Source organism: Panthera leo, chromosome F3 (genome assembly GCF_018350215.1).
Source record: "Panthera leo isolate Ple1 chromosome F3, P.leo_Ple1_pat1.1, whole genome shotgun sequence".
NCBI classification, from domain to species: Eukaryota; Metazoa; Chordata; class Mammalia; order Carnivora; family Felidae; genus Panthera; species Panthera leo.
In genome coordinates this window covers 5,929,477-5,941,977 of record NC_056696.1, presented here as the reverse complement: position 1 = coordinate 5,941,977, position 12,501 = coordinate 5,929,477, and the positions used below count along the sequence as shown (strand labels likewise).

The 12,501-nt window shown below is 41.6% G+C and overlaps 1 protein-coding gene across 4 annotated transcripts in view; it reads left to right on the top strand.

Annotated features, from left to right (window-relative positions):
* CATSPERE (catsper channel auxiliary subunit epsilon) overlaps positions 1–9,932 on the top strand; it is a 196,523-nt gene extending 186,591 nt beyond the window's left edge. For 3 of the 4 annotated variants that reach the window (XM_042926453.1, XM_042926454.1, XM_042926455.1), the window contains 2 exons: positions 3,073–3,126; positions 9,491–9,932. In XM_042926453.1, coding sequence (XP_042782387.1) covers positions 3,073–3,126; positions 9,491–9,644 — 208 coding nt within the window. In that variant the 3' untranslated portion in view covers positions 9,645–9,932. Of the gene's footprint in view, positions 1–3,072; positions 3,127–5,996; positions 6,101–9,490 lie in introns of all 4 variants that reach the window. The other variant, XR_006199154.1, reaches the window with a different exon arrangement.
* The last annotated feature ends 2,569 nt before the right edge of the window (positions 9,933–12,501 follow it).

The window sequence follows — 12,501 nt, the reverse complement described above, 5'->3', positions numbered from 1 at the left end:
ACTCTCAACAAAGTGGAGAAGGAACATACTTCAACATAATAAAGGCCATATATGACAAGTCCATGGTTAGCATCATACTGAAATCTGAGAAGCTGAAAGCCATTCCCCTAAGATCAAGAACAAAGATGAGAGACAAAGATGCCCACTTTTAGTTTTGTTCCACATAGAATTGGAAGTACTATCCAGAGCAATTAGGCAAGAAAAAGAAATAAAAGGCATACAAATCAGAAAGGAAGAAGCAAAATGTTCACTATTTGCAGTTGACATGATATTATATTTGGAAAACCCTAAAGACTCCACCCAAAAAAAAAACCTGTTAGAACTAATGAACAAAGTCAGTAATGTGGCAGGAGACAAAATGAATATATAAAAATCAGTTATGTTTCTATATACTAATAATGAACTATCAGGCAGAGAAATTAAGAAAATCTCATTTAAAATTGCATCAAAAAGAACAAAATACCTAGGAATAAATTTTTTTTAAAAATTTTTAACATTTATTTATTTTTTGAGACACAGAGACCGAGCATGAGTCGGGGAGGGGCAGAGAGTCAGGCAGTCACGGATTCTGAAGCAGGCTCCAGGCTCCGAGCTGTCAGCACAGAGCCCAACACAGGGCTTAAACTCACGAACTGCGAGATCATGACCTGAGCTGAAGTCGGATGCTCAAACAACTGAGCCACCCAGGCACCCCTCCTAGGAATAAATTTAACCAAGAGCTGCAAGACCTAGACACTCAACTCTTTGGCTAAATTTTTATAAGACAATGATGAAAGAAATTGTAGAAGACACCAATAAATGGAAACATATTCCATGCTCATGGATTGGAATAATTAATATTGTTAAAATACCCAAAGCAAACTACAGATTCAATGCAATCCCTATCAAAATTCCAATAGCATTCTTCACAGAATGAGGACAATCCTAAAATTTATATGGAATGGAATGACATCAGACCCCAAATAGCCAAAGTCATCTTGAAAAAAAAAGAATAAAGTGAGAGGCATCACCCTTCCTGATTTCAAACTATCCTACAAAGCTATAGTAATCAAAACTGTATGGTCCTGGCATAAAAACAGACATATACATCAATGGACAGAATAGAGAGGACAGAAAAAGCCACACATATATAGTCAATTAATTTATTATAAAGGAGCCAAGAATATGCAGCGGGGAGGAAGACAGTCTCTTCAATAAATGGTGTTGGGAAAACTGGACAGCCACATTCAAAGGAATGAAATTAGACCACTATCTCACACCTTACACAAAAATTAACTCAAAATGGATTAAAGACATGAATGTAAGACCTTATCCCATAAAACTGGGAGAAAACATAGGTAGGAAGATCCTTGACTTCAGTCCTGGCCATGATTTTTTGAATCTGACACCAAAAAAAACAAAAAACAAAACAAAACAAAAAAAAAAAAAAACAGCAAAAAAAAACAAGTGGGACTACGCCAAACTAAAAAGCTTCTGCACAGCAAAGGAAGCCATCAACAAAATGAAAAGACAACCTGTGGAAATCACACATCCAATAAGGGATTAATCTGCAAAATATACAAAGAATTCATATAACGCAATACGAAAACAAACAATCCATTTAAAAACTAGGCTGAAGATCTGAATAGACATTTTTCCAAGACCTACAGATGGCCAACGGGCATATGAAAAGGTGCTCGACATCACTCATCATCAAGGAAATGCAAATCAAAAGAGCAACAAGATATCACCTCACACCTGTTCAAATGGCTGTTCTCAAAAAGACAAGAGATAACAAGTGTTGGCAACGATGTGGGAAAAAGGGAATCCTGTGCACTATTGGTGGGCATGTGAATTGCTGTAGCCACTATGGAAAACACTATGGAGTTTCCTCAAAAAGCTAAAAATAGAACTACCATGTGATCCAGCAGTTCCTCTCCTGGGTATTTACCCAAAGAAAATGAAAACGCTAACTTGAAAAGATTCACCCTCCTGATCATTGTGACATTATTTACAGTAGCCAAGACATGGAAATGATGTATGTGTCCATCAATGGATGAATGGATAAAGAAGACGTGGTATATAAATACAATGGAATATTATTCGGCCGTAAAAAGAGAAGGAAATCTTGCCATTTGCTACAACATGGACGGACCTTGAAGGCTAGAATCTACTTTGGCTCAAAACCGAATTTTGCCACTGATAGATATGCCTCCTTAAGCAAATTGCTTAGTCTCTGAGCTTATTTCTTTATTTGTCGAATGAGTCTATAATTCCTCTCTTAATAGTATTCTGAGGATCAAATGAAAGGCCTGGGTAAAAATCCCTAATTTTGCTCAATCAAGTTAAGTTCCTTTCTTCTCTCTTCTCCCACATGAAGATAGGTGCAGTCGTATCATTAATGTTGACTTAGCTCTACTCTATCTCTTTCCAAGAAATAGGCTACATTATGAGAGATACTCAGTAACTTTAGAAGTTAATAACACAGTTCCATATGTCTAGTTCCTCACATTCTCAGCTTCTTGAAAGAGTCAACCTACATCAGGTGAATGTCACAGGCTCTTCGATCAGAAAAACCTGAATTCGGCTCTGCTACTTACAGCTGTGTAAACTTTTGCAAGTAGCCTAACCTATCTAAGCATCAGTTTCTTCATCTAAAAGAAAGGATTCCTGTGAGGATTCAGCAGATAATTCATGGAAGGTATTTGGTACACTGCCTGGTACAAAGGAAACACTCAGATAGTATTCGTTTTCAATAAGTACTAATGCTCAGTAAAACATTATTATTATTATTATTATTATTATTATTATTGCTGTTGCCCCGGGACCCACCATCAAAACGATGCAAAGCTGTTAAGAGGACCATGAAATCGCACTGACAAGCTCTGAGAAATTATACAGCAAGCAGGCCAAGTCACACGTATGGAAAAATCATCATGGCTGTTATGCAAATGCATCTAGTCTCTCCATTACCGAGAAATTGACACCTTGATTAGGATTATACATGATTTGATCATTACCGTAAAGATTTGGAGGGAGTCTTAATATATTGCACTTAATTTCATCTTTAATATTATTTTTTCTGATTTGCAGTTTCTGTAACCTAACAACTATCTTTGCAATAGAGACCTTCGGAATGATTCCCAGGTAATGCCCGGCGCCTAATCAGATTTTAATGAGGGAAGTTGTAAAAGACAAGGGTGGCAGCTAAAAAAAGGAAAAACCTCTCTCCCCCATTTCCCTGGGACCCTAATACTTCTGCCCTATATGTGATACCCTAAAATTGTATGTATCAATCATCCCAGGGATGCGGTTGGAAGGAGTTTCTGAGAATTGTTACTGCAGCTGGGGGTCCCCTTTTGTTCCATCCCCCAGTGCCTGCTGTCTTCCCATCCAACGCGTCTTTCAACCCCACGTAAGGGCCAGACTGTAGGCTGCAGTGGTAGAGACTGGGAGCAGACACTGGCTGTGCCCCCAATGACCCCAGGTCCGCCCTCGACCACTGGCCATCATTCTTATGCATCCGGGAAACAGGTAGCGAAGGCATTTTCCTGGATCCAACTTGATTTTCCCAGGAGGGCAGAGTAAGGAGTCTTCATGCTCACCCTGGGGTCACAAATGACTTTGCGTCTCTGTCCTGGGCCTGGTTTTTATAAAATGTTAAACAAAAACGGAAGACAAACAATTAAGTTACTTACGGCCCTACTTCAAACATTACTGACTCCTTGATGTTTTGTACCAACGGGAGATCAATAGTGTGAATAACCTACAAATGAGATGAGCCATGTGTTATTTTGAAGTGACTTTGGGAAACATGTATAGCGTTTGGCAGTGACTTCCCTTCCTAATGAGGATTCGATTGGTATGTTTGATTTCGATGAATATTAATAACATCCGTCCACCCAAGTATCCACCGTCAGAAGGGGGCATTGGTGAGTTGGAGAGGACAGAAGACAGTGAAGGAGGATTTCACCCAGTCGCCCCAGCTCACCTCCTAGTAGCTGGGATTTTAGCAGCCAGGGCATATGGTGCAGCCTAGGGAACCGTCTGTAGGTTAGTGACACAGCTTAGTCTCTGTTACACCTGAGCCCTGAAGGGGGGCGGCAGAGGAGAGAAGGGGTTAGCTGGTGGTGGACATTTTCCTAGTGAGAAAGCCCTTTTCATGAGCAAACAGTGGCTGAAGACCAGCCTGTAGGAGGCAGACATTTAGTGCTCCCTTGCCTTTTGGCCCAGTGCTCAACCACTTCCCCGGATTTTCCACTGGGTCCTTTGGAGTTGCTACCATTTAACCAGCAAACTCACCTAAATCCTCAACCATCCTCTGAGCTCCCCCCTCTTATCTCCCTCTCCCCCACCCCCAGGACACTGCTTCACCTTCAGCCCTCTAAGAGTGCTGGCTGTTTATTTCCCAGCGACCCCCAGGTGCCTCACAGCGCCATTACCACTGTCGGATCATTATTTATCCCGGTTCTTCTAAAACAAAACTAAAACGTATCTTTTTCAACACCCACCCTTTGAGGCTCATGGCATCCGCTGTACCTCCGTCCTTTCTCTGTGTTGCCGCATCCTCCCCAAAGTCCTCTCCACTCATTGATGACCTTGGCCCTGCCATGCTGTTTCCACCTCCATATCAGTCCCCACCATCTGTGCCCACACGGCTAACCCTGCCAACATCAAGGCCTTTCCTCATCCTGAGTGTCCTCTTCCTCTGCTGTGTTTCCACCACCCACTCCCATAGTCACACTGCGGACACTGGCATTACTGTCAGAATGTCTCTGCTTCCCGAAGCATCCGCTCAGACATCCCATTCTCTGACCTTCCAGCTTGCTACTTCAGCTATACTCACCACAGCTCTTCATTGTTCCCATTGGGACCTCCACTTCCACTTTCAATTTCTCTTTTTTTATTTAGTATCTTCTTACACTTTATTCCTTCAGTAGCACTAGTTTCTCCTTACCTTTCTGTAATTTAGCGCCCCACAGCGCTCTGTGATTACATCTGAACGGCCAAGTGTCGGTAAAGAAAGTGACACAACAGGGCAGATTAATCTCCGACTTCATGTAGGTCACCAACACTACCTGAGAATCTTCCTATCTTTCTCTGGCCAACCAACATCTCTATTCTCCATAACGACCTCGGACCTTATCTAATTAGCTTCCTCCTTGGACCATCTTTACTTAACAACCATCAGATGAGCTTGTCTCCACCATTCCAGGGAAATTAGAAGCCAGCACCCGGGAACACTCCTGATTCCTGATTCCAAACATATAAATCTGCAAACACCTATATCCATTCTCTCCTTTTTCCATCCTGTTACAGTTAAAGAAAGTGTATTCCTCCTCTTTAATCCTTCCTCTTGTGCTTTGAACCCTCTTACTTTCTAAGGAAACTTCCAAATCCATTATTTCTTCTCTCTTTTATACATTAAACTTTGCCTCTCAACTAGATCCTCCTCGTAGGCTTTTAATCACCCCCAAGTTTTTAATTTAAATAAATTGATAAAACCTTGGGGTGCCTGGGTGGCTCAGCTGGTTAAGCCAGGGTCTGTTTCTTGAGTTTTCTCTTGTTCTTTTGTTTGGAACAAATTTCTTCCGTTTCTTCATTTCCTTTGACTGCGTTGGCTTCTGACTTAGAGAAGACAGCCTCTTTCCAATAGTCTTGTAGGATTGGTCTCAGGGAGGAGATGAACCTTATTGTTCAGTCTGGCCCTAACTGTTGGTTGTCTCTCAAACCTTTGACTGTCCAAGATGCTTTCTTTAAACATTTTTTGTAATGTTTATTTTTGAGACAGAGACAGAACATGAGTGGGGGAAGGGACAGAGAGAGAGAGAGAGAGAGAGAGAGACAGAATCCGAAGCAGGCTCCAGGCTCTGAGCTGTCAGCACAGAGCCCGATGCGGGGCCCAAACCCACCAATCGTGAGCTCATGACCTGAGCCCAAGTCAGACGCTTAACTGACTGAGCCACCCAGGTGCCCCTATCCAAGGTGCCTTCTTAATTCTAAGTGTTTTCTAATAGTTGAGGGTGTGCCAAGACCTGTCAGCCTCCCAAAGAAGAGGACCTCAGTCAGCACCTGGATGCAAGCTGATTGGAAGCTGGACACATAGGCAGCGGCTTTTCAAGTATGCAAATAGACCTCTTTCAGGGAAAAGACTGGGAGATGGGTGTTCCTGTCTGTTCCCTCTGTGCCAAGTCCTGGGTTAATCCCAGCTAAATGGAGTTTGTCACACTTCTATAGGACTAGTGAATGTAAGTTCTCCTGACCACCAGAGTCAGGCAATAAAGGGGGTGTCCTCTGCATGGCAGCCATAGAAGCTGGGCCACCGGTCATGTGCAGAAGCTCCTTTCAGAGAGATACCAGTGGTCGAAGGAGAAGCAGAGAGAACGTTAAGATGGCACTTGCCATGCTCCCAAGTGTCTGGAAAGGATTTCAGTCAGTCCCTTGATGTGCGTTAAATCAGGAGCCTGAACCCCAGACCATAACTTGTAAGATAAGCAAATAGACCTCTTGACAGAAAGACGAGGAGATGGGCATTTCAGTCTGCTCTCTCTGGGCTGAGGGTTGAGGGGGGCTTAGCTCCTGCAAGTGCTCAGGATCCCTTTTGTGCGCTGCCTCGTGGGTCTCACAGATACAAGTCCGGTTGGCTCTCAGAGCTAAGTGTTTGGGGGGCCTGTCCCTCAGGTGGAACTCTTGTAGATTGAGACTCTAGATGTTGGGTCCAAACCCTTCAGGCTTCAGGGACAAGCTCCTGGTTGTGTGTTGCTGTGCTGGGTGTGGGGTTTATGGTCAGATTGTGTTCTAGTCACTCCTACATATTTCGATGTGGGTGGATTTTTTCTCATTCACCCAATGTGTAGATGTTGCTCAGCTAGTTTCTGGATTTCTTTTGGAGAGAACTGTTCCTCAGATAGCTGTGGCATGGGTGTGATGGTGGAAGGAGGTGAGTTCAAGAGCCTCCTATGTCACCATCTTGAACCGGAACTGGCCTGCACTGAACCTGATATTTACCAGCCCTCATCTTATTTCCTGTTTCATCAGTGTTGACTCTTCCTTTGACTGCTGTATTGTTCTATGGGTTTTCCTAAACTTCTATAGCCAGTCTCTCTCAAGTAAAGAGAGCCTCAACCTCCTTCACCAGCCAGTAAATGTTGACTTTGCCCAGGGCTCAGCCCTGGTCTCGTGAGCTTCTCATTCTGGCAAGCTCAGCCATACTCAGGGCTTCAGTAAGCATCTATCTATATACTCATGACTCCCAAGTCACATCTCTGGCCTGTCCAGGGCCAAAGATCCTACCATCTACTTAACGTCTTGTTTTAGATGTCTCAAAGACTGGTCAAACTGGACATGTCCAAAAGTGATCTCGTGATCTTATCACCCGTTCCCTTACCCCATTATTTGTCCCACTCTAAAACCGATCTGTTGGGGTAATTGCATACATCCCTGCAGGTTGTCTCTGCACAGCTCCAAGAGAATCCATTCATATGGGCTATAATATGAATGGTGCCTTCAGGAGATGAACAGTACAGCAACCCTGTATTCCTGTGTTCCTTCTCTCAGGAAATAGCACATTGAACTGTACAAGCCAAACATCTACAAGTCAAAAAGAAAAAATAAATAAATAAGTAAATAAAATACCAAGAAAACAAAAACGAAAAACCAAAAAACCTCGGGCTCACGTTCATTTCTCTGTTTCCCCCAGCTCATCCAGTCACTGATTCTCATTCATTCAATCTCCTGAACCGCCCTTTAATGAGTCGGCTTCCCACCAAGCCTATCGCCACCTCTCCAATCCAAGCTACCATGATCTCAGATGGGAACAGCTGCAGTAGACACCTAACACATCTTGCCTCAGTCAGTTCTATTTTCTTCTAGTTCATTTCCTTCGCTGGGGCCAAAGTGATCTTTTCAAATGCTAATTTTATAGCCTGAAACCCTTAGGTTTTTTTTCCCTTAAAATGGTAACTCCACAACAAGGCTTACAAGACCTACCATGATCTGGCCCCCACCTACTTTGCCAATCTCATCTTGCATTGTGCTCCCGCCATCTTCTCCACTCTAGACCCACCGACCTTCTTTCAGTTCCCAACTTTTCCATACTCTGTCCCGAAACAGGAACTTCACAGGTGCGATTTCTTCCATCTGGCAACTCTTCCTTACCTCTTTCCTACTTAACTTTACCAACTACGTTTCCGTTTAATTCTTCATAGTTTAGGATAATTATATTTTCCCTAAAATAGAGGCATTTCTTGACCCTATCACCAGGTTAAATCCTGCTATAGTAAGCTTTCATTGTGTTGTATCTCTCTCCTACTTAGTTCTTATCGCAAATAAAATTTTCTATTTATTTTCTCATCACTGATTAACGATTATGTCCCCACTTGAATGTAAGCTCTCTAAGGATAGGGACCATGTCTATTATTACTTATCATTGTTTATCCAGGTACTACCACAGGACCTGGCTCATATCAGGTAATTTATTGAGTCAGTTAATTAACTTCCTCCAAGAAGGAAACCATTCACTGGAGTCAGATTAAGCTCGTATCCATATAGCAGGAAGGTCTGAGTAAGGAGGGACCTGGGGAAACTTTAACACTGCAAATAAATAATTATGGCTTTAAAAGGAACCAAAAACTGAAGTCAGATAACAGGACACCAAATAGAAAAGAGCACAGTGTTTGGCTCAAGCAATAAATCCGCCCTGATGGGAGGCACCCATGCAGAGTCCCAGGTGAAGAGGCCTGGTACCCAGAGGAAAGTAGCAGAGAGAGAGAGAGAGAGAGAGAGAGAGAGAGAACAAGAATGAGCAGGGGAGGGGCAGAGAGAGAGGGAGACACAGAATCCAAAGCAGGCTCCAGGCTCTGAACTGACAGCACAGAGCCTGACGCAGGGCTCGAACTCACGGACCTGAGCCAAAGTCAGATACTTAATGGACTGAGTCACCCAGGCGCCCCAATTTATTTTTATATTTTAAGAGACAGCATGAGCAGGGGAGGGGCAGAGGGAGAGAGAGGGAGAGAGAGGGAGAGAGAGAGAAAGAGAGAGAGAGAGAGAGAGAGAATCCAAAGCAGGCTCCAGGCTCCATCCCACAACCCTGAGATCATGACCCAAGCCAAAGTCAAGAGTCAGATGCCCAGGTGTTCCCCCTGCCCCCACTGCCAGGCATTTTTATCCAGGGAGCCCATTCTAACGCTCCTAATCCTATTCTCACCAGTACTCTGTTCAAAGGTCACCACCACTGGAAGGCCTTCCGGATGTCTGCCCTCCCGCCCCCCCCGCCACAGCGAATTTCATATTTCTTTCTCTCATTCACCACACTCTCTGTTTTCCTCCCTGGGCCACCTTGAACACTAAGAGGCAAATGTCCTGAGGGTAGACAGGCTGTTTTACTAATCTCTGTTTGCTGTCAGTGGCATAGGAGCTAGCCATTCAAACGTTGTCTGACTAAATAAATTCACAACCAAAGTGAATGATGACTTCTAATGGACTGGTTTTTCTTCTGTTCTTGTTTCAGTCCCAGTGGCTACCTGGTTGCTGCTTTCCTCTTTGTTCTGATGCTATTGTTCTTCAGTATTCTAGTTTTGAGCTATTTCCATTACATGAGGATCTATAAACAATGTATTTACGAAACACTTAACAAATATGAAAGAACACCAAAGAATAATTAGGAGGAACCAAACCTTGTACAGTAGGGATGTATATATATTTATGTAGAGAGAGTATGTATATATACTTACATTGCAAGTGTGCGTGTGACCAAGACGTGCAAAGCACATAGTATGTATCATCAAATTCAAGCTCCGAAGAATGTTTTTGAATTGCCCCAAGACGAATATCCTCATATCCGTTGTATATTACAAAATTAACGTTAAGGTGTTTGCACTTACCTTAAGGTACTCTATATGCTCTTCTATGGTGTTCTAAAAAATTAAAATGAAGCTAACTTTGGCTGTTAACATCCTTCCTAAGAATGTGAGTAAATTTTTTGAAAGTGTATAAACGTGTCAAATATTATTTTGCGTGAAACTGCTCATATGAAACCTTAGATGGCTATAGTTCACTTATGCACAAAAGGCTTAATGTGTCCTAAATGATCTGCCTTCAGCGTATTCCAGAAGTTTTTCTAGCAGTAGAGTCACACGTGAAATGTACAACTTATTTTATTGAAAACAAGGAGTGGATGCTCTAAGTTTTAATTTTAAGTTTTAAAGTGTGATTTTCATGTTCAACATAAGCTGCTTAATTTGCCCAAGGGTCACCACAGCTTTCAAACAATCAGTATTTCTAGCAGTCAGAGTTCAACTACAGAAGCAGAACTTGTGGGAAGCGCGTGTGTGTAAAGCAATTTGTTTAAAAGAATTGGCTTATGCGATTGCGGAGGCTAGCTGCACGAGAATGAAATCAACAGCACGGACATCAAGAATAGAGGATCACAGGGGCGCCTGGGTGGCTCAGTCGGTTAAGCAATTGACTTCAACCAGGTCATGATCTCATGGTTCATGGGTTCAAGCCCCGAATCGGGATCTGTGCTGACAAGCTTGGAGCCTGGAACCTGCTTCAGATTCTGTGTCTGCCGTTCTCTCTCTCTGCGCCTCCCCCGCTCAAAAAATGAATAAACATTAAAAAAAATAAAAACAGAAAAAAGAATAGAGGCTCACAAAGACTAGATCTTGAGATGGAACCCCAGGGGCAGATCAAAGCTGCTGTCCACAGTTGGAATTTCTTACTTTACTAAAATCAAGAACAAGACAGGGATACCTGCTATTCACCACTGTTTTTGAGAGTTCTGACATTACAAGAGGAAAATAAAATAAAATAACCATTATAAGCACTGGGGGAAAGGAGATAAAAATCCTCTCTTTCAAAAATAAGATCATATGCCTAGGAAACCCAAACTTAGTCACAAGAACTACCCTATAGTTGTCTAGACTAAGATAATTTGATGGCACAATGTAAGATAAATATTTAAAAATTAGTACTTTTTCTCTAGGATGCTATATAACAACAATAGAAATAACAAAAAGTAATCTATTCATTGTAGTGACAAATTTTTTTTTATGTAATTTATTGTCGAATTGGCTTCCATACAACACCCAGTGCTCATCCCAACAAGAGCCCTCCTCAATGCCCATCCCCCACTTTCTCCTCTCCCCCACCCCCATCAACTCTCAGTTACAGAAATTAAATCTTATTTAATTACAAATCTTTAAAATCTTTATTGAAGGAGGTGAGACAAAATCTGATAAAAATATTTGATAGAAAGAAAAAACACCCGATAAAAATGAGAGCAAAGAATACAGTCATTTTACAGAGGAGCATACCCAGCCAATAAATGTATTTAAAACAACATTTTTTTGTGCGTGTTTACTATGCACCAGGAATTGTTATAATAATTCACCTAATTCTCTTCAACAATGCTGTGAGGTGGGAATATTATTATCCCATTGCAGAGATGAGGTAACGGGCACAAAAAATGGCAAATAATTTTTGTAAGGTCACACAGCTGCTAAGAGATGGAGGTGAAATTCACACTCAGGCACACTGACTCCAAAATCAGGTGCTGTCCACCTCTGATAGTCAACCTCACCAGCAGTCAGAAAGATACAAAGTTACAATGAGGCTGCACCCAAGGGCACAAACTCGGAAGGGTAACTCTTGGGAAGGAATGAGGGTCAGGAAATTCTCTCGCACTTCCGAAGGAAAACCGAATTATTTCAGCCTTTTTGGAATGCGATCTGGTAAGATCTATTGAAAACATCTATGCTCTTGCAGCGCCTGGGGTGGCTCAGTCCGTTAAGCGTCTGACTTGGGCTCAGGTCTTGATCTAACAACTCAAGAGTTCAAGTTCGAGTTTGAGCCCCGTGTCCAGCTCGGAGCCTGGAGCCTGCTTCGGATTCTGTGTCTCCCTCGCTCTCTGCCCCTCCCCCGCTTGCACTCTGTCTTTCAAAAATAAACATTTAAATTTTTTTTAGTAAAATAAAAAATACGTATATATACATGCTCTTAGACCCAGAAATTCCACTCTTAGGAATCTATTTATGGGATGAGATGGGATGGAAAGGAGATATATATACATATATATATATATATATATATAGATATATAGATATGTATATATATCCTACGAGTAGGATATATATATATATATATATCCTACGAGTAGGATATATATACATATCTATATATCTATATATATATATATATATCCTACGAGTAGGATATATATATATATATAGATATATATATATATATATCCTACGAGTAGGATATATATATATATATCTATATATGGATATATATAGATATATATATATATATCCTACTCATAGGATATATATATATATATCTATATATATATATATATGGATATATATATAGAGAGAGAGATATACGGAATCTATATATACGTATATGCTGTATCATTGGTTGTCATGAGCAAACTCTACAAAAAGAACTAATGCCTATCAATAGGTGAAGAGTTGAATCTATTGATTATACGTTGACCATATAGATCAATCTGTACTA